The 27,646-nt window shown below is 45.6% G+C and overlaps 1 protein-coding gene and 1 long non-coding RNA gene across 2 annotated transcripts in view; one reads left to right on the forward strand and one right to left on the reverse strand.

Annotated features, from left to right (window-relative positions):
• Positions 1–12,825, reverse strand: part of LOC133253085 (uncharacterized) — a 48,879-nt gene extending 36,054 nt beyond the window's left edge. Inside the window, exons 1-2 of the long non-coding RNA XR_009738175.1 lie at positions 12,723–12,825; positions 6,309–6,421 (exon numbers count right to left, since the gene is read on the reverse strand). This is a non-coding gene — a long non-coding RNA (uncharacterized LOC133253085). The remainder of the gene's footprint in view (positions 1–6,308; positions 6,422–12,722) is intronic.
• A 3,250-nt stretch (positions 12,826–16,075) lies between these two features.
• On the forward strand, positions 16,076–27,569 carry LOC133253086 (NUT family member 2D-like). Its single transcript, XM_061426337.1, has 7 exons — positions 16,076–16,782; positions 21,455–22,169; positions 23,127–23,255; positions 24,309–24,481; positions 25,026–25,321; positions 25,776–25,892; positions 26,384–27,569. Exons 1-7 carry the CDS (start codon positions 16,749–16,751, stop codon positions 27,128–27,130), a joined length of 2,211 nt encoding a protein of 736 aa, XP_061282321.1. The 5' UTR covers positions 16,076–16,748; the 3' UTR covers positions 27,131–27,569.
• The last annotated feature ends 77 nt before the right edge of the window (positions 27,570–27,646 follow it).

Genomic DNA, 27,646 nt, shown 5'->3' on the forward strand with positions numbered 1-27,646 from the left:
GACATAATACTCTATAGAAAACCCTAAAGCCTCCACACAAAAACAATTAGAATTGATAAATGAATTCAGCAAGGTAGCAGGATACAAGATTAATATACAGAAATCTGCTGGATTTCTTTACACTAATAACGAAATATTAAAGAAAGTAAAAAAAAAAATTTCTGTTTAAAATTATGTCAAAAAAAATAAAATGCTTAGGAATCAACCTGACAAGGACATGAAAGATTTACACACTGAGAACTATAAAAACACTGACAAAGGCAAATGAAGATTATTCAAGGAAATGGAAAGATATCCTATGCTCTGTGGTTAGAAGAATTAATATTCTTGAAATGGTAATGCTATCCAAAACAATCTGCAGATTTAATGCAATCCCTATCAAATTACCCATGATATTTTTTTTTTTCCCCACAGAACTGCAGTGACTAATCCTGGGCTTCCATGGTGGCTCAGTGGTAAAGAATCTGCCTAACAATGCAGGAGATGCAGGTTTGATTCCTGGGTTGGGAAGATCCCCTGGAAAAGGAAATGGCAACCCACTCCAATATTCTTACCTGGGAAATCCCATGGACAGAGGAGCCTGATGGGCTGGACAGGACTTAGCAAATAGACAACAAAAATAAATAATCCTAAAATTTATACGGACCCACAAAAGACTCAGAAAAAGAACAAAGCTAGAGGCATAATGCTCCCACACTTCAGACAATACTACAAAGCTACATTAATCGAAAGAGTGCAATATTGGCAGAAAAATAGACATACGGATCAATAGAACAGAATGAAGAGCCCAGAAATAACCCCACATTCCCACAGTCAATTAATCTTTGACAGAAGAGGCAAGAATATGCAATGGACCAAAGACCATCTCTTCCACAACTGGTACTGGAAAAGTTGGACAGTCACAAGCAAATCAATGGACACTCCCTCACAACATACACAAAAGTAAACTCAGAATGTCCTAAAGCCTTAAATATAAGACATGAAACCATAAAACTTCTATAAGGGAATATAAGCAAAACATTCTTTGACATAATTGTAGCAATATTTTCTCAGGTCATTCTCCAAGGCATAAGAGATAAAAGCAAAAATAAAACAAATGGGACCTAATCAAAATCACAAGATTTTGCACAACAAAGTAAACCATAAACAAAATGCAAAGACAATCTATAGTTGGGAGAAAATATCTCGAAATGATACAACCAACAAGGGCTTAATTTTCAAAATATACAAACAGCTTATATAGCTCAGTATCAAAAAAAAGCAATCAAATCAAAAAATGAGCAGAGGACCTAAATGAACATTTCTCCAAAGAAGACATACAGATGACCAACAGGCACATGAAAATATGCTCAACACAACTAATTATTCAGTTCAGTTCAGTTCAGTCGCTCAGTCATGCCCGACTCTTTGCGATCCCATGAATTGCAGCACGCCAGGCCTCCCTGTCCATCACCAACTCCTGGAGTTCACTCAAACTCATGTCCATTGAGTAGGTGATGCCACCCAGCCATCTCATCTTTAATTATTAGAGAAATGCAAATCAGAGCTTCAATCACTTCACACTGGTCAGAATGGTTACCAACAAAAAGTCTACAAATAATAAATACTGGAGAAGGTATGAAGAAAAGGGAACCCTCCTACACTATTGGCAGGGAATGTAAATTGTTGCAGCCACTACAGAGAACAGTATGAAAGTTCCTTAATAACCCAAAATAGAGTAACCAACCATATGATCCTGCAATCCCACTCCTGGGCACATACCTAGAAAAGATGAAAACTCTAACCTGAAAAGATACATGCACCCTGATGTTGACTCCCGACAGTGCAAGCATACCCTTATCAGGGCCCTATTAGACCCCTTGGTCACTCAGTTCCCCTCCTCAGCGGCTCCCTGGCAGAGCCACTATGTTGGGAGCCTCTGAGATGGCTCCCCTCACCTGAGACAACACTGGAGATGCAATGCTATAGCCCACAAAAGTGCAGGACATAACAGTCTGAGAGAAGACAACATGGATGGATTGGGACATGAGGATTCATGCTATAACACCCCAGCCCATGACATGACTGGACACAACTTCATCCTGAATGCTGCCTCCACAACCTTCCACTGTACCCAAGATGACATCAAGGGACACAAGCACTGGGACTTGGTTGCTAAATTGAATGCTTGCTTATCTAAATACCCTGCCGATGACACTTCAAATAGCATTTTGCAGAGCTAACTATATGTCTACACCAAGGCCTCCTTGCTTGCTTACTGTATATAACACTTGCTGCTTGAGTGTGAGATGGTTGCTACGATTGTCAGGCTGCTCTCTGCTATGCCTTTGAGTTTTGGAAAACCAAGGTATGTGCTGAGTCTCATAACCTTTTTTACACCCTGAACTTAGAATTCTTGCTCCAAGTTCAGTTTTACTTTTCCTGGGACACCTTTTAAAGTAGCCACTTACAGTTGAGCCCACCAAAGTTTAGTGACCTCCACCCCAAACACCTAATAATTAATAGATGCATGCTACCCTGCTTTCTACCTCTTGCTGGCTCATAACCTGGGCAGAGGATTGCCTTTCAAAGCTCCTTGCCCAACCCAACCCCCACTATCCCCCAGTTCCAGGGTGTGACACTAATAACTCTTGTGACTTTACCTCCTTTGTGTGTATGTACTGAAACTATGCCTTCAATCAAAACAACACTTAGGGCTTTCATTTCCTGAACATGGGAGCTTGGGTGCTGAGGGAGCTGCTTGCCAGTTCCTTGTGGGGCTTGTGCCTCCTCACTCAGCAGGTCATAATCTACATATTCTTAATGTAACACACCAGATATTGCCCTGCGAACACACCTCACCCCAACATACAAGGGGCCATTCCAACTTCCCTCAAACATAAGCACAACCCTCCACACTCCCTGACTTCACACATACAAACCATGTTTATGCACATAAACACAGCCCCGACACACACACACAATTTCCACCACCCTAAAGACACAACCAGAGAAGGCAATGGCAACCCACTCCAGTGTTCTTGCCTGGAGAATCCCAGGGATGGGGGAGCCTGGTGGGCTGCCGTCTATGGGGTCGTACAGAGTCAGACACGACTGAAGCGACTTAGCAGCAGCAGCAGCAGCAAAGACACACCCACACTCAGAATCCCTGTAAAGAAACAGCTGCAAGCTGTAAAGGGGATGAATTTGGTGACATGGACGTGGGCCACCTGGATTTCTCTTCAGGAAAGGCCTTGTGTCCTGAATTGATGAGGGTATAGTTGGGAGGCAGTGTCAGCTCCCAATTCCTTCAGGGACTGCTGAACTAGAGAACTGCCTTGCCTAACAGTCATTCCCCTTCCAGGAAAGTTCATATCTGATGGACTGATGGAGGCAGAGTTAGAAATGCCTGGCCCACTCCTTCCAACTGACCACCTCTCTGAAGAGACAGTCTGGCTCCTCAGGTCCCATGGGGTAGGGGGAAGATGTTTTGGAGTTTGAGTCACTGTTCAACAGCCCCTCTGCCCAATCCTTTCTGTTTCTACTCCTCACAGGTGTTGCTTGGTAAATATACTGTTCCCTAAACTCTTTCTCTGATTCTGTGTTCCAAAAAATCCAAACTATGACAACCATAATCATTTCTTCATTCAATTATTCATCAGGCATCAATGAACACGGCAAAGACCGCTCTTATAGATTTACAGTATGTGGAGGAAATAGACAGGAAACACATAGCTCCATCATAAACATGCAGGGTATTAGAAGATATCCAGTTAGCAACTGAATTAAGGGTGCTTGATCTACCTGGCTCTGCAGGTAGTAGTAGAAAGTGAAAATGTTAGTAGCTCGGTCATGTCCAACTCTTTGCAACCCCATGGACTGTAGAGGCCAGGCTCCTCTGTCCATGGGATTCTCCAGGCAAGAATACTAGAGAGGGTTGCCATTTCCTTCTCCAGGGGATCTTCCCAACCCAGGAACTGAACCCAGCTCTCCTGCATTGCAGGCAGATTCTTTACCATTTGAGCCACTAGGGAAGCCCATGGTAGTAGTGGGGGAGGGTACAAAGAGACTTGTGAGCTATTCAGAAACGGCCTTGCTGGTTAGGTTTCTGGGCTGTTCCCAGAGAAGAGGGCCTGAACTTTCTTCCTTATATACTGCAGTTCTAATCTGGGTACACCATGCTTATTGTTTAAAGTGTGGGAGAGCTACAGGAAGAACCTGGACCCCTGCCCTCCAAGATAACACTCCCTCTATTAGGGAGTGTTACTTGCAGCCACAGGAAGTGAGTCTGGCCATGGAGTGAGGCGGAGAGGACCAACATGTGTACAAGCTGAGAAAGATCTAGCAATTTGGCCCTAAAAATGACTCTAAACTCTTCAAAAACTTTTGGGGTTCCTCCTTAGGTTTAGAGAATTCTTTGCCTAGAGCTCTCAGTTCAGTCTTTAACTAAGGGAGAGAAGATATCTGAGGAGGTTTGCCTACAACCTCAGTTAGTTTTATTTTAAATAGCAATTGTTGAATATTCTCTTTGGAATAGAAAAGTAGTTCAGTCAAAAAGTTAATAAAACATTAAGTCAGTCACTCAGTCATGTCTGACTCTTTGTGACCCCATGGACTGTATCCCACCAGGCTCCTCTGTCCATGGGATTCTCCTAGGCAAGAATAGTGGAGTGGGTTGCCATTGCCTTCTCCAGGGGATCTGTCTGACCCAGGGATTGAACCCAGGTCTCCCACATCGCAGGCGGATTCTTTACCGTCTGAGCCACCAGGGATTGGAAAAGGATATGGTAGAATAGTAGGACTTGAGTCTACAGTCATAGCTGTCCTATGATCTTCTGTTTCAGGTAACTTTATCTCTTTAATTTTTCATTAGCTTTTTGTACTGAGTTTTTAAATGAAGATATTTTGGAATCTTGAAGGCTTGTAAGTTTTCACATACCCATTAAAGTAGGCATCTCATTCTCCCTGTTCAAATGGGATCCTTTGCTCTAGTGTTTTCCTTAAATGAACAATCTTGTCTGATTGGAACACACCCCACAACGGCCACTGTAATTCTAGACCAATATCACTAAAATTTTGCCATCCTTCTAGGTCTCTACAGCCTCCAGGACTACAGTTCTTAAATATAAAATAAGCAAGTGTGCCAGAAGGTAGCATAACGAATTGCGATAAAGGCTCCCATTTCCTTTGCTAGTCTTTGTCAACCCGAAACAAGGCAAATACACCTGGGCCTTAATATATGAGCAGTAACCAAGAGATGCTGCTATGTCTCAGCCGAAAGAAGGCCTGGCCTGTACCACCACCAATTCCCAGGGAATGTTGGAATGGGGGAAATGGTCAAACTAGCAAATTCCAAGAAATTGGGACTACAAACTAATTCCAAACAAAAAGGAGAACTATGGCTGTCACCAATAGTTCCCAGCATGGAATCTGGGGGCCACTGCTGATTCCAAACAGATGGGAAAGTACAGACTAAACTGTCAGCAGTTTCCAGGGAACGGAATTAGGGGCTAGGATTTACTACTCAAAAATAGATTGGCAATAACCAAGAGATACTACTGTGCCCTGGCAATTTTGATCTGAAAGGCTAGGGGTTTGGCCTTAGGAAGAATCCCCTACCAGCCAAGCTGACCTGCCCTGTAAAGGAAAGCCATCAGACTGGGAGCACAGATGCAAAGAGAATGGAGCTCAAACCAAGAGGAGCTTACCAACAACCTCCAGGAATGGCAAGAAAGACAGTGAATTCAAAGGATTTCTAGACATCACACCTGTTTCTCCTTGTCCCCAGATATCATTCCATCACTGCCACTAATATATTAAAAAAGCAATATTTAACTGAGTAAATTGGAAGATTTACTCGGAATTTGTAACATACTGACTCTAGTAAATGATTCATGAATCAGATGGCATCTCGTGGAAGACAAGGAGATACTGCAAGGGGCTGCACATCATGGAATGCTCTTAAAATAAGAAAGGTAGGACAAGGAAAGGAAGCGATGAAAGTTCCAGTGGGGAAAAGTGGCTTCTGATGGCAAAATTTTCTATTAGCTGAGTTTGTTGTTGGCCAAAAAGGAAATCTTCCCTCCTCCAGCTGGGGTAGTAATGTAGCTGCACTTCCTGTTTGGGATTGCAATGTATCAGTCTTCCTGCTGGGATCAGTAATGACCTCTTCCTGCTAGGGTATTTGATGATGAGTGACAGGAAATGGTAGCTCCCTCTACAGGCCTTCCAGACTCCAGTTACAGTTGAGTTATCCTTTTATTAAAGTTCACAGCATGTTTTGTTGGCAGGAGGATTCACAATGAGGGAGAAAAGGCCAGAAGACTCACCATTAAGAAGGTTCAGAAATTCTTAGGAGGATGCAAGGGAGGCAGAATGTGACTATGGGGTCAGCTGGTGGCCACACTGATCACATGGCTCCATCTGATGACTTTGCAGCTTGCTGTGGAATATTAAAAAAAAAAAAAAAGTCACTTTATCCTATCAGAGAAACATGAAACTGAGATGAGCTTCCCACTGCTAGAAGCATCCTCAGCCTTCAGAAAAGACCAGAGAACATGACTAAAGGATTTGGGAATATCAGAGCCATATTTCTCAGAGTGGGACTCCCCAGTCTCTGCAGGTCTCAGTCCTCAACTGTCCCTCAGGGACAGTCTCCCCACCTCCATCCTTGTCAGCTCATTGATCCCTAGAGGTCCTGCCTTACCCTGAGAACTTAGGTTTCCATGGAGCTAGGTTGGTTGAGACCTAGTGATACAGCTGACCAGCCTGATAATAGTCCCCATCACCCTGGGGCAGTTGGGCTTAGGGATACATGGCTTTGTAGACTTTCAACACCTAGACCCAGTGTGGAGGGTGTGCTTGCCCATCACCTGTGTCACAGAAGAGCCAGCAATACTTGGAGCTGTCCAAGCAACTCTCAGGGGGTTTTCCTGGGAGAGCACTTGGTTATCTGACTTCTTATCCAGGAAGCCCTATGACTTTTGACTGCTGCCTGTCACACCAACAACGCACCTGTGAAGCTTCTCCTCTACAAGGCCATCTGCCCACCACACCCACCCTTCTAGGGGCCCAGATGCTAGGACCATACAAATGCTGGAGTGTCTACTGCCTAAAGTACAGACACCCCTCTATCCATCTGCATGATTTCTGCTGGGAATCCCCAACATTTACGGGAATTCTTTGACCAACCTGATAGGAACGATGCAATGATTCAGAATGACACGGATCCATTCACACTTACAACCCCAGAAGCCCCACTGATAACCACGTAAGTGTCCCATACATTCCCACTGATGCCCAAATATTCTTGTGTCATACATACATACATCTAAACACACACATCAGTGGTGTGCTGATAAATGCTTAATAAAAACCTCTCTGAGAAAGGTAGGAAAGACTTCATTTATGGTGTCTACATGGTATAAACATTCCCAGCATGATCAGTTTCAAGCTACCTAGTTGACATCACTGAACACAGAACTGGGAGGAGATATGCACCACTGACTATCCCAAGCTAGTATGAACCAGTTTCAACACATCCCAAATCTTTTCATATGAGTATGTGCACAAAATCCACTTATACCCAGAGTAGGCCCCTCAACTCCCAGCACAGATATATAAGCAAAAGGACACAACATACATATTCATATATATGTGTATGTATGTATATCCATACACATATATATTCTGAACACACATGTATATTTCTACTCTCACCTTGAAAAAATATACACAGAGACCACCTCTTACTACCTAAATTTTTATAGATGAAAACCTACTCACACTGAATATTCACATGCCACTCTTATAACTATATACATATATACACACGACATGGGCCTGAACACAAACATATGCAATCAATATACCTCTCATATGTACACACACTGTACACGTATACACATAGGCTCACGAGGTACACAAGTGTTTGTTTCATGAGCAACTCCCAAAAGACCCACATGCAATTCATAGCCCTAAAATATATATACTCCAGATTTCTGAACATACACATAACCTACTCCATCTACTGAACTCTCATATCTGCCAGAATACTTAATTCATAGCCCCAGGGACTCAAATACACACAGCCACAAACAACCTACACTTATCGAATACAGCTGAACCTTGAACAACTTGGGGATTAGGGTACCAAACTTCCATTCAATGCTTCTGTATCCATGGATCATGTAGTAGCACTGTAGTATTTACTGAAAAAAAAAAAAATCCACTAGGAATGGACCCGTGTGGTTCAAACCCATGATGTTATAGAGTTAACTATACTTATATAAGTCCAACTTACCAGTTCTGAGAACACACAAGCAACACTGCTAAATTCTTCAGGCATTACATTTTGAAATAAACACAAAGAGGACACTAAGCCTCCTTTACGCACAAATCACAAATACACACATCCATAAACTACTCTTGAGTATACATCCCAAATGCTAAGACACACACAAAACACAAAAACACCGACAATTTCTGTTCTCTAATATACACATGCAATTCTCACACACCTATGGACACAGATGTGCAAACATTCCCAACCTCTGAACATAGAGATCCCCCTCAAACACTACCTCTCCAAATACAACAAACACTACCTCTCCAAATACAACCTCCCCACTGCTCCCCAAACATATAAACAAAGGACACTATATACATATATCTAACCTCATGCTAATATACACAGACCACCTCCTACTATCTACTATCAAACACATGTATAAACGCACTCAGTTCAGTTCAGTTGTGTCCGACTCTTTGCGACCCCATGAATCGCAGCACTCCAGGCCTCCCTGTCCATCACCAACTCATGTGCATCGAGTCGGTGATGCCATCTAGCCATCTCATCCTCTGTCGACCCCTTCTCCTCCTGCCCCCAATCCCTCCAGCATCAGAGTCTTTTCCAATGAGTCAACTCTGCATGAGGTGGCCAAAGTATTGGAGTTTCAGCTTTAGCATCAGTCCTTCCAATGAACACTCAGGACTGATCTTTAGAATGGACTGGTTGGATCTCCATGCAGTCCAAGGGACTCTCAAGAGTCTTCTCCAACACCACAGTTCAAAAGCATCAATTCTTTGGCGCTCAGCTTTCTTCACAGTCCAACTCTCACATCCATACATGACCACTGGGAAAACCATAGCCTTGACTAGACAGACCTTTGTTGGCAAAGTAATGTCTCTGCTTTTCAATATGCTATCTAGGTTGGTCATAACTTTCCTTCCAAGGAGTAAGCGTCTTTTAATTTCATGGCTGCAGTCACCATCTGCAGTGATTGTGGAGCCCCCAAAAATAAAGTCTGACACTGTTTCCACTGTTTCCCCATCTATTTGCCATGAAGTGATGGGACCAGACGCCATGATCTTAGTTTTCTGAATGTTGAGCTTTAAGCCAACTTTTTCACTCTCCTCTTTCACTTTCATCAAGAGGCTTTTTAGTTCCTCTTCATTTTCTGCCATAAGGGTGGTGTCATCTGCACATCTGAGGTGATTGATATTTCTCCCGGCAATCTTGATTCCAGCTTGTGCTTCTTCCAAGCCCAGCATTTCTCATGATGTACTCTGCATAGAAGTTAAATAAGCAGGGTGACAATATATAGCCTTTACAGACTCCTTTTCCTATTTGGAACCAGTCTGTTGTTCCATGTCCAGTTCTAACTGTTGCTTCCTGACCTGCATATAGGTTTCTCAAGAGGCAGGTCAGGTGGTCTGGTATTCCCATCTCTTTCAGAATTTTCCACAGTTTATGGTGATCTACACAGCCAAAGGCTTTGGCATAGTCAATAAAGCAGAAATAGATGTTTTTTCTGGAAATCTCTTGCTTTTTACATGATCCAGAGGATGTTGGCAATTTGATCTCTGGTTCCTCTGCCTTTTCTAAAACCAGCTTGAACATCTGGAAGTTCACAGTTCATGTACTGCTGAAGCCTGGCTTGGAGAATTTTGAGCATTACTAGCATATGAGATGAGTGCAATTGTGCAGTAGTTTGAGCATTCTTTGGCATTGCCTTTCTTTGGGATTGGAATGAAAACTGACCTTTTCCAGTCCTGTGGCCACTGCTGAGTTTTCCAAATTTGCTGGCATATTGAGTGCAGCACTTTCACAGCATCATCTTTCAGGATTTGAAATAGCTCAACTGGAATCCCATCACCTCCACTAGCTTTGTTCGAAGTGATGCTTTCTAAGGTCCACTTGACTTCACACTCCAGGATGTCTGGCTCTAGGTGAGTGATCACACCATCATGATTATCTGGGTCGTGAAGATCTTTTTGCACAGTTCTTCTGTGTATTCTTGCCACCTCTTCTCAATATCTTCTGCTTCTGTTAGGTCCATACCATTTCTGTCCTTTATCAAGCCTATCTTTGCATGAAATGCTCCCTTGGTATCTCTAATTTTCTTGAAGAGATCTCTCGTCTTTCCTATTCTGTTGTTTTCCTCTATTTCTTTGCATTGATCGCTGAAGAAGGTTTTCTTATCTCTCCTTGCTATTCTTTGGAACTCTGCATTCAAATGGGAATATCTTTTCTCCTTTGCTTTTCGCTTCTCTTCTTTTCACAGCTATTTGTAAGGCCTCCTTAGACAGCCATTTTGCTTTTTTGCATTTCTTTTCCATGGGGATGGTCTTGATCCCTGTCTCCTGTATAATGTCACAAACCTCTATCCATAGTTCATCAGGCACTCTATCAGATCTAGTCCATTACATCTATCTCTCACTTCCACTGTATAATCATAAGGGATCCTAGCAGTTTCCAAAGAAATGCACTTAGAATACTCTTAACAACTCCATACCTCATGAACAAACTTGGATAATTCATACACCCTTTGATGACATACACACAAATTACTATTCACAAGTAACATGCATAGAAATATCTACAGGAAACCATTTATGAAATAACTTCCACATACCAAATGATCCCTAGCTAGTAGGAGCCAGCTCATATATCTGCAAATACTAACAAATAACCATGTCACATATTCCTAATACATATAAGTGCAATTCTCCAACTCCTGTGTATAAACCTGGAACCTCACCGTCTCATCAGATACACATATACTCACTTCTCAAAATATATAAGCCTAAGAGGTCCCTACTGAAAAATACAAATACATAGCACTAGCAGATATTCCTCCAAATGGCTATGCCCCTTGAATACACACACAAACTTACTTTATGTACAACTCTCCACAAGCTCCAAATAGAACAATTACCCGCTGCACTAAAAATAAGCAAACATATAACTGTATATACTCTCTGTTTCAAATACACATCCTACACTACCTGCATATGCATAGCCCCACATTCCCAAACTCTCACACAGAATTAACTCTTCCATCTTCCATAATACAGTATTATACAAACACAACATACCTACATCTATCAGTTCCATAAAATAGCCACAGACTTCCCCTACACAGCAACAGATATATACACAGCTCCTGAAAATACACACACACAAACCACATAAGCCCTACAACATACACAATGCACAAATGATATCCTGAATACACAAATGATCATCCTACATTCATCAAATACACAAAACAGATAGTATACCCAAACTAATACACATCAGTCCTTTTCCTAACACTGCCCTTATGCATATGCAAATCCATCATGAGACACAAAGAAATTCCCAAATTCATGGGTGAAAAAGACACATGTAAAAATATTCCCCAAATACCAAATTACAAATACCTAACCACTAACTACAAAGAAGGTGATGGCACCCCACTCCAGTACTCTTGCCTGGAAAATCTCACGGACAGAGGAGCCTGGTAGGCTGCAGTCCATGGGGTCGCAAAGAGTCGGACATGACAGAAGCAACTTAGCAGCAGCAGCAGCAGCAACCACTAACTCACTCCTTGAGTATGTCTCCGTTAAATCTCAACACCCTTCAAATATCCTTCAAAGATTTACCTTACACATTCTCACAAAAACATAACTTCCCCTTAAACACAAATATTCACAAACAAAACCAACCCACACATTTTATTACATATCAGATTCCCACCAACCGATTACACACGAATCCCATCTATGCTTGCAAATCAATACTGAATTGATATCAGACTATGAATCAATGTTTATTACTACATTCAGCAAAGTTTCTTCTATCATGGACAAAAGAGTGCAGTTTGAACATTTGTGTCCAAATCAATTGAACAATCGATTGATGCCTTTACGTTAAAAATGAAGACACAAGTGAAACTATGGTTTCACTCACTTTCCACTCATTTTCCTATAACCTGTGCTAGTTTTTGGGAACCTGATGAGGGCTTTCAAATCGGAAGAACTTCCGTCTAGCTTTCGTACTCTTCAGAACACGTGGACAGAATGGCACCTGTTTAACGGCTCTCACACACTATTTATCCCACAACTTACTCCCACAGTCACCGAACCGTTCTTGCAGCCTGCTCCCCCATGGCCAATAACCCTAGTGTAAACGCAGCAAAGGGAACTAAGTAAGCTCTATAGGGGCATGAATCCACATTGTGAGGAGTCTCCCCTACAGCTGCTACTGCTAAGTCACTTCAGTCGTGTCCGACTCTGTGTGACCCCAGAGACGGCAGCCCACCAGGCTCCGCCGTCCCTGGGATTCTCCAGGCAAGAACACTGGAGTGGGTTGCCATTTCCTTCTCCACTCCCCTACAGACAAAGACACAAATACCCGACAGGGTGAACAGCAGTCAGAGAGTGACACCCGCAGGTTGAAGGGTCCCTCCATCCCTTACCTCCATGTTGACTCTGGAGGCGGCCTTAAGAGGTTCGGCCCTCTGCTGAGGCAGCCGTTGGGGCCCCACCCTCCAAGCTCGCGCGTGCGCTCCTGTTTTCCTGAGCAGACAGCCTCAACAGACCCTTGAAAGAGCCATTAGACTACCGCACTTCCAGTGCTCTAGAGCCCCTGGAGTCCTGTGCGTCAGGACTTGTGGGAAACTGTCCTTTTAAGTCCCTGCTGGAGAGGAGAGAAATGGAGGGTCGGGGTATCCTGAGGAGCTTCTCTGGCTAAGTCTCCTTGCTGGAAACTTCGTGGTGCTCTCTTAAAACTAGCTCTCGTGAGAAGAGCACTTGTGATTTTTAAATTGCATACGTGAAGTCCTTGCGCTTAGATGCAAAGGGTTTTGTAGAGCTCCATCCTTATAACAATGTCCTCAAATTGGAGCAAGTGCTTTCATGACCTTCAGACTGCAGTTCCTTGCTTCTTGTTTATGCCTGTCAAAACCAGTAGGTCTTTTTCCTAGCAAGGTGGACGTTTCTGTTAAAGAACAATTTTAGCAAAGAGTTTCAGACCTGGGAACACTCTTAAGATGCTTTCTCCTGATTCCATTCCTAGAGTTCTTCCAAATGCATATACTCTACTAGAATATTTTTCTGTAGTGTATTTAATACATGGAGTTTTTTTCAGTAAATATTGAGTGTTTCCTTTGTAAAGTTTTTGTTGTAACCCTGAGTAAGACAACAATCTGGTTCAATTTAAACACAACAGGTATTAATACTATGGGAACAATTTTACTCTCCCCCTTTTTTGGTAATATATTGCAAAATTTCTGTTGGCAATAAAAAAATAAATAGTAGCAGAATCAACTTATTAACCTGACTATGTAATGCTTGCCAAAGAAACCTCAATCAGCAAATCCTCTTTCTGGTCAATTGCAAGATTAGAGCATTTTTTCACTCAACAGAAAGCTTCTGAAGATCCCTCATATTTAACAGTACTAAGAGCTTCAAGTGCACAGACTTGAAAACTCCACAAGACATAAACATTGTATCTCTTTCTGTCTTTAATGTTCCATAGTGATGTGGAAGATGAACTGTCTTCTGATGCTTGTGATCCATGTCCAGAGATACTTTTTCTCTGTAATCAATGCCTGCCCCCAGCGTCTGCAGGAATAGTCAGAGATTGTGATCTAAAGGAATTTTAGATACTCCTTCCTTGTCTGGTCTTCCCAAATCATATTTGGGCTGATTTGATTATATCTGTCTCCGGGGTGTAGTATTTTGAAGCAGTACAAAACTGATTGCAGAATTGATAACTTTTACATAATGCAATTTTTGTATCAGTGGCCCTGAGAGGCCTCATTCAAATACTTTATCAGAGTTATGAATGAGAATCTTGTAATTGGTTGAAGGACTGAACAAGGGGAGGAAGCAACAAGAAAGCTTTCCTTTCTTGTATTCTGCCTCACCATCCCTCTAGCATCAAGTCTAGCATTGGTTGAATATCATTTAAGTTTTCCTTCATGATAGGAGTCCAAGAGCTGAGCCATATTTCCAAGTTATTTTTTCAGTCCCCAACAGGAGTTTATTGATATAAAGTTCACCATGATATTACTTTAAATACTCTCACCTCATCTTCTCACATTCTTTTGAGTCCATTTTTCCTTGCAAGGTGCAAGGAACTTCATAAGCACCAACAGAAGTCTTTTTCACCGTATGGAACTGTCCTTCTAAATCTTTCTTTCCCCAACACCCCACAATTCCTGCTATAGCAGGGAGTGACTCTTGTCTCCCAAGAGATCTGGTTGTAGTCCTCTGAAGTTTTCACCCTTCATATCCCTTGACAAGATACCTAAATTCCTTTCTTCTCACAACACAAAAGGCAAATATTCTTTCATATCATTTTGATAGTGATAAACTGACATTGATTTTCAATATGAAAATGAGAATCAAGCAAATTATTAAAAAAAAAAAAGAGATGCTCCCTTTATTTCATGCAGGTGGGTCCATATGCAATGATGAGCTTAGGTTCTAAAGAGCAAGGGTATGTAATGCAGACAGGAAATTCATAAGCTTATAAGCAGTATTTGCAGGCTAGAATTTAGATGGAAGTGGATTTGTGTGAATGGGGATTGGACATTGCTAGATAAACTTTTGGCATTTTTCTCAAGGTACACGTCCATTTCATGGGTAATAGATTTTTAACATCTAGAAAAACCAGTGCTCTGGGATATTTAGTCCTTTAAACACAAGGAAAGAGAAGATTTTTTTACCTTCTCATTCCTTATTTCTGTCCTTAGTCCTACTAAGCCTAAACTTTCAATGCCATGTGATGGCTCTTCGAAATCCATTTCATCCAGAGTCTGCAGATTTTGTGTGTTTGCAATTGTGTTTTGTGTTGGACCCAAGATGCACACGTCAGTCTCTTTACTCCCAGTTCTCTTTCTCATAGTGTAAACTGTAGTCACTCAGTCGTGTCCGACTCTTTGCAGCCCCATGGACTGTGTCCTCCAGGCTCCTCTGTCCAGGAATTCTCTAGGCAAGAATACTGGAGTGGATTGCCATTTCCTTCTCCAGGGGATCGTCCCAACCCAGGGATCAAAACTGAGTCTCCTGCATTGCAGGCAGATTCTTTACTGTCTGAGTCACAAGGGAAGCCCCTCTTTCTCATAAGAATGATGAATAATAGCTTACTATGTTATACTTTTTTGGTAGTACTGCCAGATAAAATACAGGTTTTCAGTTAAATGCAAGTATCAGATAATGAGGAAATTAATTTGCATAAAGCTATATCAGAAATATTGCATAGGGCACAGCTAGACTAAAAACTAATCCATTGTTTATGCAAAATTCAAAAAATCAAATTCATTTAGGCATTTGTTATTTTTATTTGCTTGATCTGGCCATCCTACCTTTTCAGGTAATTTGAAATTTAAAAGACTGTAGAAATTCTTGTTCTAGGAATTAAGTCCAGAAACAGAGGAGCTGTAATACAAAATACAAAAACAATCATTGAAAATATACTTGGATATATTGGAACATATATGAATTTTCAACCAGAAAAAAAAAAAAACTGGAGACATTTTTAAAAATGAATATCAATCACATTCATTTTTAGTTGCAAAACACATCTCTGGAAAGATTTTAATGAAACAGATAACTCTGGTTTTCTCTGGGAAAGAAGATTGAAGTGAGGAAAGAGGTGGAACTATGTCACTGCATATTCCATTTCTCACAATTTGATATTGAACCATTAGAAGATATTACTTGTTTAAAGTATTATACTAAAATCATTTAAAAGATAAAAAACTAAATATTTAACAACAATGTAATGCTATGAGAAACACAGTGAATTCTGGTCTTAGACGTGTGGGTTGCATGATGGATTTTTGATAGATGGGCTTTTTCCAGCAAAAGGGATTGTTAGTAAGGAAAAGTCCTGCTGAATGTTGGTTGGGGCACAAGGACTGCTTCCTTAGGAGTGATGTACATACAGCAACCAAACACCCTGCATCTACTGAGACAATCCTAATTTCAAACCCTCAGTTCCATGTAGCCATTAATACCCAAGGGTTTATAAGACTAAAAGTTCTTCTGAACTTGTTCTGAAAGTCTAGTCTCTGTTGAAGTAAGTCAAGATCCAGTTAGGAAGCAGAGTGAGTTGAGGGACACAAAACTAGGTTGATGGAAAAAGAAGTGAAATAGGTGGAAGATCAAGTCCAACTTTGGTGCTGTGAAACTGAGAAACAATTGATAAGTTGCCTAAAGAGGCAAACACCAATTGTGTCACCGCTATGTAATGTGGAACGAACTTCTGGTTCTCGCCTTCCTGCCAGAGCTGTTCATGGAATGTCTGCTCACCCCACCCAGGTCCACCTGCCTTCTGCCCCTCCCCCGCTGCAGAATGTTTCAGTTCCACATTCTACTGTTTGAATTCAAACATTTCCCTCCTTTACTTGGATGCTGAGCATCTGCTGGAGCAGGTCCCTCTCTGGGTCTTGGTCTTGACTTTTCTCATTGAGGCTACCAGGCAGCAGTGGTCCATGTCCAAGCCTATGGGAATGGCTTCAGAAGGAGGTAAGCCTGTAGGCTGCGGTCGTGTTCCCTGCCATTTCTCAGACCTTTGAGTCCACATGTGACATTTCACTGTGGGCACACGGTTGAACTGAAGTTGAGGAAGGAGAGAGCACTGGACCCATAAGGACATCTGGGGAGACTGAAAAGCCTGAAGAAACCTGAGGCTGCACTGGGGAGGAGGGTTCATTGGAAGTGGATCAAGGGAAATTGCCCTGGTTATGGAGAAAGGATGGCAGCAGGCAGGCTTGATTATTTCTAGAATGAAGATAAGCCGCTTTGAAACATGTGTGTAGGAAGTGTGGGTGATCTGGTGGTGACACAGGAAGGGTCATGAGGAGGCCCTAGCCCCGTATTGTGTTTCTTAGGTACCCGAAGCTTGTCCCACCCCATGTCTTTCTGAGGGGTTTGGACTGGGGCATACTGTATCTAACTGGGCCATGGGGAGAGATAGTCTTATTAGAAAACTATTCAATGGGACTGTGTGTGGTCACACCTGAAGTGAAATTTCCTCTGAGAGCTAGGCAGGAAGTTACTCTAACTGCTGCAGTCCAGACCGTCTCCACTCCTTCCAGCTCACAGCTGACCTCTCAGTTCAGGTAACAGTTGCCTTGGCTTTGACAGGGATGGGTGTCCATGTAACTTCAACCAAGACAGGCCTCAGTTTCCCAAGATGTCCTAAACTGTTCTTCCTTTTGTGGAAAAGCAGCTCTTTAGACCGACTTCATCTTGTCCAATATCTCATGGTGGACCTTCGGCATATCTTGAGACGAAGAGTTTCTTCATTTTTCACGTCACTCCTTTGTGGACAGGGAACAGATGTGGAGGGTGGTTAGTTCTGGTGGAATGTCAGTGAAAGCTGATTTCCTCTTTAAAGGGGGTAAGGAGTGTAGCCCAGAAGCAGGCAGACAATCTTCTCTGTTCTGAGTAAAAGTCCTATGACACCTGTTCTGATTAATTAGGTGCACGTGGCATGTAACGTGTTCTCCTGAACAGGGATGTGTTCCAGACAACTTTATCACAATGGCACCTGGATCATGCCTGTTTCTCAGTTTGTCTTCACTCTCTGTTATTGGGAACTCAAAGGGGAAGTACCCCAGGCAGTCTATACTCCCACAACCAATGTAACATGACCATTCCCTGGTCCTTGTCTAATCCTCTACAGCCATTCACTGGCTGTGAAATGACAGAATTTAAGGGACAGATGCCCACTTCTCAGACTCCCCACAGTTCCTACAAAGAGAATTCCTAGAGTGATGACATGGCTCTGGGCACTGGGAAGGGGGTGGTATAACCTGGCTCATATTAACTGTCTGCTGTGGTGATTCTGATGTGCATGCTGAGCCAGTGTGTTATGGGTTTTTGTCAGAATTCCATTTGAGTGATAGTTTCCATTATTTTTGTTTTGTGAGGCTTGAAAAGAGTGAGAGGATTTATACTGAGCACCAGGAAAAGAAAGACTGAGGTGGAGGTAGGCCCCTAATGTTTTAAACACTGCCTGTCCACAAAGGGTCTTTGGGTGCCTAGAACTTACCGTGGAGAAGGTCCTCACCTGCTAGTGGACCTGCTGAGGGGCATTTCTCACAGAGCAGATGTTCACCCAGTTCCGGGTCTGGGAGACAGCCTGTGAGGTTTGAGTCCCAGAGAGTGCCTGAGGGAGGCTCTCCGAGTCAGCACTTGCTGAAGAGATTTCTTCTTGGCAGACAGGGCTCAGGGACCTTGGAGGCTAGGAGTGACGTCACCAGTGGAATAATTCTCATCCAGAGGTCAGATCGTGAAAATCATTAGAAGACATGTCCATGCTGCACACACTGTCCAGATGTCCTCATGTGTGGAGATTTACACTCTGATTCTCTCCAGAGAGCCTCAGTCCCAGTGAGAGAGTCATTTCCTAGGCAGGTTGATAAGAAGTCTAGGGGTCTCCAAGGAGAGAGGGGTCTGAAATTCTCAAGGAGGAAGAAAGGACAAAAATTTTTTTCCCTCTACATTCCTTAGGATTATATAACAATAATGTATCCTGCCTGAGGACAATCTCTCGATTAAACCTTCTGGCTAATCCTGTTATCTTAACATGTAAATTATGGGAGTAGATCTGGTGAGGTCTTTACAAGAATTATATAACAATAATGTATCCTGACAGAATGTGGTCCACTGGAGAAGGAAATGGCAAACCACTTCAATATTCTTGCCTTAAGAATCCCATGAACAGTATGAAAAGGCAAAATGATAGGATACTGAAAGAGGAACTCCCCAGGTTGGTAGGTGCCCAATATACTACTGGAGATCAGTAGAGAAATAACTCCAGAAAGAATGAAGGGATGGAGCCAAAGCAAAAACAATACCCAGCTGTGGAAGTGACTGGTGGGTGATAGAAGCAAGATCTGATGCTGTAAAGAGCAATGTTGCATAGGAACCTGGAATGTTAGGTCCATGATTCAAGGCAAATTGGAAGTAGTCAAACAGGAGATGGCAAGAGTAAACATTGACATTCTAGGCATCAGCGAACTAAAATGGACTGGAATGGGTGAATATAACTCAGATGACCATTATATCTACTACTGTGGGCAGGAATCCCTTAGAAGAAATGGAGTAGCTATCATGGTCAACAAAAGAGTCCAAAATGCAGTACTTGGATGCAATCTCAAAAACGACAGAATGATCTCTGCTCATTTCCAAGGCAAACCATTCAATATCACAGTAATCCAAGTCTATGCCCCAACCAGTAACGCTGAAGAAGCTGAAGTTGAATGGTTGTATGAAGACCTACAAGACCTTTTAGAACTAACACCCAAAAAAGATGTCCTTTTCATTATAGGGGACTGGAATGCAAAAGTAAGAAGTCAAGAAACACCTGGGGTAACAGGCAAATTTGGCCTTGGAATACAGAATGAAGCAGGGCAAAGGCTAATAGAGTTTTGCCAAGAGAATGCAGTGGTCATAGAAAACACCCTCTTCCAACAACACAAGAGAAGACTCTACACATGGACATCACCAGATGGTCATCACTGAAATCAGATTGATTATATTCTTTGCAGCCAAAGATGGAGAAGCTCTATACAGTCAGCAAAAACAAGACTGGGAGCTGACTGTGGCTCAGATCATGAACTCCTTATTGGCAAATTCAGACTTAAATTGAAGAAAGTGGGGAAAACCACTAGACCATTCAGGCATGACCTAAATCAAATAGTCACAGAAAAACATATATTTCTCCTTTATTTACTATGCCAAAGCCTTTGACTGTGTGGATCACAACAAACTGTGGAAAATTCTTCAAGAGATGGGAATACCACACCACCTGACCTGCCTCTTGAGAAACCTATATGCAGGTCAGGAAGCAACAATTAGAATTGGACATGGAACAACAGACTGGTTCCAAATAGGAAAAGGAGTACGTCAAGGCTGTATATTGTCACCCTGCTTATATGCAGAGTACATCATGAGAAATGCTGGGCTGGATGAAGCACAGCTGGAATCAAGACTGCTGGGAAAAATATCAATAACCTCAGATATGCAGATGACACTACCCTTACGGCAGAAAGTGAAGAGGAACTAAAGAACCTCTTGATGAAAGTGAAAGAGGAGAGTGAAAAAGTTGACTTAAAGCTCAGCATTCAGAAAACTAAGATCATGGCATCTGGTCCCATCCCTTCATGGGAAATAGATGGGGAAACAGTGGAAATAGTGTCAGACTTTATTTTGAAGGGCTCCAAAATCACTGCAGATGGTGATTGCAGCCATGAAATTAAAAGACGTTTACTCCTTGGAAGGAAAGTTATGACCAACCTAGATAGCATATTCAAAAGCAGAGACATTACCTTGCCAACAAAGGTCTGTCTAGTCAAAGCTATGGTTTTCCCAGTGGTCATGTATGGATGTGAGAGTTGGACTGTGAAGAAAGCTGAGCACCGAAGAATTGATGCTTTTGAACAGTGGTGTTGCAGAAGACTCTTGAGAGTCCCTTGGATTGCAAGGAGATCCAACCAGTCCATTCTAAAGATCAGTCCTGGGTGTTCATTGGAAGGACTGATGCTAAAGCTGAAACTCCAATACTTTGGCCACCTCATGCAGAGTTGACTCATTGGAAAAGGCTCTGATGCTGGGAGAGATTGGGGGCAGGAGGAGAAGGGGTCGACAGAGGATGAGATGGCTGAATGGCATCATCGACTCGACGCACATCAGTTTGGGTGAACTCTGGGAGTTGGTGATGGACAGGGAGGCCTGGAGTGCTGCAATTCATGGGGTTGCAAAGAGTCGGACACGACTGAGCGACTGAACTGAACTGAACTGAATGTATCCTGCCTGAGGACAGTCTCTGGATTAAACCTTCTGGCTAATTCTGTTATCTTAAAATGTAAATTATGGGAGTAGGTCTTTACAACCTCCAGACATTCTTTTGATTCATTAGTGAGTATATAACTCCACTGCTAACACTAGCAAGGGGGTACTCTTTCTGCCCCCTTCTGATGCCTATGTCAGAAGCTTTCTCTATCGCCTTTAGACTTTAAAAAACTTTATTACACAAAAGCTCTGAGCAATCAAGCCTCATCTCTGGGCCTGGATTGAATTATTCTCCTCCGGAGGCCAAGAATCTCAGCATCTTTTCGTGGTTCAGCAACAACCTTTCATCTGTTGCCCGTTCTCCTCCTCCATTCAAATCTTTCCTTTGTCTCAACAGCATCTCCAGAGCTGGGAATGGATGTGGCCGTGACCCCTGGTGCCTCCTTGCCTCCTTTCAGGACAATGCCCTTTCCTCCACCCATTCCTGGCCCCCAACACTGGCCACCCTGGGAGCAACACCTGCCACCTTCCATGACCCCATCATTCCCTCCTGGTGGCACTCAGCTGCTGCCAGCTTTTCCAAGGACACCTTTGGTGCCCAATGCTGGCTATGGCCCCAGTGCCCCTGGGGCTTGCAACATCATTGTCCAAGTCAGGTCAGAAGGAAGGCCAGCAGAGCACCCGCAGACTCAGACCTTTGTCCTTACTCAGGCTCCCCTCAACTGGAGCACTCCAGGGCCCCTCAGCAGGAGTACTGCATGTCCTGTCCCCCTATTCTTAACAACCCCTGCGATGGAGACCATTGTGACTGCCCCAGCTGTTGGAGTAGCTCAGTCTGGCAAGGGAAGCTGGACCCCAGGCTTTCCACCTCAAGCTCCACTACCAGCTGCCCAGCTGGCCCCCATCATTCCCCAAGTGAACTTGGGGCCACAGTCACATGGCATTTCCAGGGAGGGCAGCCTGGCCACCAACCAGTCCAAGGCCTCGCAGGATGACTCCTGCAACCCCAAGAGCGTGTATGAGAACTTCCGACGTTGGCAGCGCTTCAAGTCTCTGGCCCGGAGACACCTTCCCCAGAGTCCTGATGCTGAAGCTCTTTCCTGCTTTCTCATGTGAGTGAACAGCCAGGGGGTCATGAGGTTATCAGAGCTTTTAGATAAAAAGGAACTGGGGGTGGATGCTCAGATTAGGTTTGTAGGGATACCAGGAAGAAAGTCTGAGGGTGATGTCCCTGCTGTGAGAAGGCACATTTTGGTCCTACACATCACCATGCAAGTTCCTGACATCCTTTCAGTACCTTATCTCAGTTATCTCACTGCCTTGTGAGTACAGCGAACTTGACTTTCCATGATGCTCATGGTGATGTTGATGAAGACTTGTAGCCAGGGAGGGTTTTGGTGTGAGGTGAGGAGCCACAGATGGGATGCTGCACTCCTTTGTGGTGCCGTATCCTTTCACACAGGACTTGATTGTCCATGGTCAGGGGATGTCCCTTCAGAAAGGAGAGGGAGTGCAAGGTCCAGGATAGAGCTCTATGCATGCCTCAAGAACAAGAACCTCCTTGTTCTGGAGAATTCTTAGAACTGGGTGGTGGTAGAGCTCACAGGGCATGGGCTCTCTCCTAGAGCTGGGAGCCTGGCAGGCATTTCCCTCCTAAACCTCAGTTCCCTCGTAAAAAAAAAAGGTGGTGGGGGGGACAATTGCACTTAACTCAGAGAACTGTGTAGAAGACTCTTTAGGCTAATCTATGAAGTGTTAGCAGACTGCCTGGCACATGCCATGCCTCACTGATGATAGGGATTTTTATAGTCAAAAGGCAATCTTGCAAAGGAAGGAGCCCTCACAAGGGTCCCTGTCCCAGCCTTAGCCTGGGAATGGATGGTCATCCTTCAGTGAGAGTGAGGCGGTGATGGCAGTAGCGGGAAGGCTTGTCCTTGCTCTCTCAGGCCTGTCTCTCACCTTCCTGATGCTCAGTCATGCTATCTTGGGTTATGTGGTCCAAGTTGCTGGGTGGAATCAGATGAGTGGAGACTGGGCTGGACTCTGAAACAGACCCTGATGGCTTACAGCCCAGTGCTTCGGTCCCTGGCTCGCCTGAAGCCCACCATGACACTGGAGGAGGGACTGTGGCGGGCTGTGCAGGAATGGCAGCACAGAAGCAACTTTGACCGGATGATCTACTATGAGATGGCCAGAAAGTGAGTCAGCATCCTGGGCCCTAGAGCTGTGTGGTGGGTAAGAGGAGTGGGTGAGGGTTAGACCCCAGGTCAGGGTCTGGCTGTGGGCATGCTCATCAAGCAGGATAGAGGAGGGCTGTCACTCAGCACAGGGCCCCCACAGCCCAGATGCCCTACTCCCCTCCAGAACCCTTCCCTCATCTTGAGAGCGTGGGTCTTCAGTACTTCCTCCAGCAGCACCTCTGATCTCCCCTGATGGTGACCTACCTTTGGCTTGACATGAAGGTCTCAGGATGGGGTTGGGTAAAGCTTTGAGCCCAGGAGGGGTCCAACCCCAGCCATAGGAGCTATGCAGGGGCATGTTCTCTACCCACCAGCCTGCTGCTTCCTTAGTGGTGGGTGGCTGGCAGCCACTGACATAGACTTTGGGACCCCCTCTTCTCATGAAAAGTGGCTGGAGTGGGTACCCTGATCTCCCTGAAGAGGCTGGGGAAGCCAGCATGTCATCAGCCCAAACGTCTCTGGCCATTCCAGTATTTTCTCCATGGCAATCTTTTTAGTTTAAAAATAGAACCAACCAAACAAACACCTCTCAGAGGAAAGGAAAGCCTCTTCTCTAAGCTTAGCGGCCAAATCCTCCAACCTTTCCTGGGCCCTGTCTCCAGGCTTATGTTCCAGGACTCTCAGCCCCTGTCCAGGGTCCTGGATTCAGCAAGGACCGCTTTGGGGACATGTGCCTGATTCAGCCTCTGGCCATCAGCCCTTCATATAGTTCTGGACGGGAATGGGGGCATGAGGAGGGTCCCCTGTGGGTCTGCCTGTGTCCTGAGGGCCTGGTTCAATTCAGCAGCCTCGGTCTATGCTCTTGAGTGCCCTTCAAGTGCTGGTGGGGCAGAAAGAGTCCCAGATGTCCAGTCAGTTCCAGGAGAGCCCTCTGCTGGGAATAGTACCTCCCAGAGGCCTGTCCACCCCAAGACACACTCTCTCCCAGGCCCTCATTCTCTGTTGCCTTTGTTCCCGGCTCCAAAGCCCAGGCCTTTTTCTCAGTGTGCCGTATGCCTCCATCACTCCCAGGTTCATGGAATTTGAGGCAGAGGAAGTGATGCAGATTCAGAAGTTACAGTGGATGCAGGGGGTGCAAGGCCTGCCTCCTCCAGTCCCACCAAAGCTGGATCCTCAGGGGTCCTCAGCCCCGACAGTGTGCCCTCAGCCAGGCACCCACGTTCCCACTGGAGTTCCAAGCAAAGGTGACATGGGCCAAGGGATGACCGCTGGCCCCATGTGGATCCTTTTCCTTCAAGAGGGTCATTGGTCTTTCAACCAGAACAGCCAGTGAGACAGGGTCTCAGTTGTCCTTTGTCACTGCTGCTGCTGCTGAGTCGCTTCAGTTGTGTCCGACTCTGTGTGACCCCATAGACGGCAGCCCACCAGGCTCCCCGTCCCTGGGCTTCTCCAGGCAAGAACACTGGAGTGGGTTGCCATTTCCTTTGTCACTACAGGGTATCATCTCCATCAGTTTAATAACTCCTCTTTCACCTCCCTGTCAAAAGACCCCACACAGAGTGGGCTTGTTAGGGATACCCTGAAGAATCAAGGTTCCACATTCCTCACAGGACTGTCTTAGATGGCCCCCTCCCCCTCCCACTGTGCATGAGGCTTCAGGTGGTGCTAACCCTGCCCACACCTAAGTCACTGACCCCCAAACACTGCCCTCACCAGCGCGTGCTCAGTGGTCAGGAGGTGGACGCAGAAGCCCCTCACCTTCCTTCCCTCTTTCCTGCTCTGCCTCAGCCAGTGCTCCCCGGAAGGCCGGGCCCCGGGCCCATCCCACCCGCTCGCAGCCACACAGAGCCCAGCGGCATCCGGGGACCAAGGCCCCCAAGGAGATTCCCCCTGAGGCTGTGAGAGAGTATGTGAACATCATGGAGGTGCTGGTGGGGCCCATCCACTTGGCCACGGGCAAGTCAGAGGCAGAATGTGGAAAGGATGAGGATGAGCTGAAGCAGGAAGAGGACGGGACCTATGCAGACCCAGATCTCCTGAGCTACATTGACAAGCTGTGTTCCCAGGAAGAGTTCGTCACCAAGGTGGGCTGGGCATGGAGCCTGGGGTCCACAAGATTCCAAGGCATGGAACTCTCAGCACCCCAAGAACTGGGTTCTGCCCAGGCCAATGGGACTGAAGCTCTGTTCATGTGCTTTGTGTGTGTGTCCATATGTGTGTGGAGCGTGTGTACGCACATGTATGAGTGCTCATGTCTGTGTCTGTCTGTGTGTATGCCTTCATATGTCTGTGTAAGTAGGTGTGTATGTGCTTTTTTATTGGAGTATAATTGCTTCACAATGTTCTGTCAGCTTCTGCTGTACAACACGTGAATCATCCATATGTATACATATATCCCCCACCCCTCACTCTTGAGCATCCACCCCACCCCCACTAGAGAACAGGAGTGGGTCTCTACTTTTCACTTTCCTCTAGGTCTTTTTGGCTCCCAGGCCATTCCTGGCCAAGAATGCTCACAGCCTTTTCCTTCTGTTCTAGGTAGAGGCAGTCATTCACCCTCGATTCCTGGCAGACTTGCTTTCCCCAGAACCACAACTGGATCCCTTGGCACTAGCTGAGGAGCTGGAACAGGAGGAAGGCCTCACCCCTGAGGAGGTGAGCAGGAGAGGGAGGGATACTTATGGAGCCTGTGGGTGGGGACCCCATGTGACCCAGGGGAGCCAGGGGAGGGAGGGACCCCAGGTAGAACAGGGGAGACAAGAGTCTCCCAGGTAAACCAGGGCATGGGGGACCCTGGTGAGCAAGGGAGACATAGAACCCCAGAAAAGGAGGCTTCCATGGCTCTGTCCATCCCTCCCCTGCCTGGGACATCTGGCCTGGAAGACAGCCTACTCTGGGGTAGGTGCAGTGCTGGGTGATAGGAGGGAGAGGATAGGGAGCTGGGGCGGGTTATGAGGGAGGAAAGGACACAAAGCTGGGAACAAGGTGCAGGAGGCCAGCAGGAACACCACAGTGTCTATATTTGGATTTGAGTCTCAAGGTCACCCCTCCTCTCCACCCCACCCAGGGCCATGTCCCACTGCCCACGGCTCCTCCTCTCACATGTGGGTGTGCAGAGCAGTCACTGCCCTCTTCTCTCCTACCAGCTGGTGCAGAAACGACTCCTGGCCTTGAAGGAAGACAAGGGAGTGCGGACACCCAGCAGTCAAAGTGTACCCCAAGTGGACTCAAGTCCTTCTGAGTCTGACGCCAGCAAAGATGCCCAGAGATATGATCAAGGCCCCCAGCTAGGGGTCAGACATGAAGCCGGCCCACCAGAGGTTGATTTCGAGGCTGTTCACAGGTTCAGCCAAGCAAACACTGGCCTATCCAAGGCCAAAGACCTTGTTCCCTCTCTGGGACAGCAGGAGTTGCCTCCATTCCAGCCAGGACAACCCTCCCCTCCCCAGGGTCAGAGGTGCACTGGCCCTCAGCCAGGACCCAGGGATACCTCAGTTCTCAGAACGGTCTTTCCAATTCTGGGGGCCCGAGGGCCCAGGGACGGGTCCAGCGAGGACGAGGAGGAGCTCCCCAGCCTGGCCTTCCTCTTGGCCTCGCAGCACAGCCTGCTGCCCTGGAGGCTGTCCCAGAGTCCTGTCCCTGCCTCAGGCCAGGCCCCCTCCTCTCAGAGAATAGGCCTCAGCCCAGCTCCTCTGGCTGCTGCCAAGTCTAGGAAGCGGGCTCTGTGCGGAGGCTCAGCTGCTGTTGAGATGCTGCCTGGCCTGGGGGCTGGCCTCGGGGTCTCTGAGACCCCAGCTCTGGCTCTGGGACTGGTTCGCTCCTCACAGCTGAGAAAGAGAAAGTGTGACCCATTTGTCACAGGAAGGAAGAGGAAGCGGCTCTGCAGCCAGTAGGGAACAGCGGGCCAGCCCCAAGGGGAGCCTAGGGCTCCTCAGCTCGTGGGTGATCCTGGCTGCTGTTGGAGGAAGGGACTCCAGGGCAGGGAGGGGATTGGGCTTGTGGGAGCTTCGAGAGGTGGGGGAGGTGGATCTGGGTGGGCGTGGGTGGCAGCAGGATCTTTGGAGAGATGTATGTAAAATGTGAATAAACGTAGTTTTGTTGGGAAATGCTCTTGGGTCACCATCTTCTTATTTGTGTCTGCTCTGCTCTACAGAGAGGGGTCCTGACAGGAAGGAAGGACCAGGGAGGTCACAGGTGCTGTGGGCCTCCAGTGGCCAAGTCTTGCCTCCACACAGACAAGGACTCCTCAGGCAGCTCCTGGGAGCTCTCAGCTCTCATCCTCCACAGGGACCTCCTCATCATCCCCTTCTCTAAAGCCAGCTTGGCTTGAGATCTTGGGGACATCTGTACCATCATCTGCATCCCTGGACAATCTAGGGATGGAGAGCTGCTGTCCTGCTCTCAGCCCT

The sequence above is a fragment of the Bos javanicus genome, chromosome 8, assembly GCF_032452875.1.
Source record: "Bos javanicus breed banteng chromosome 8, ARS-OSU_banteng_1.0, whole genome shotgun sequence".
Lineage (NCBI taxonomy): Eukaryota > Metazoa > Chordata > Mammalia > Artiodactyla > Bovidae > Bos > Bos javanicus.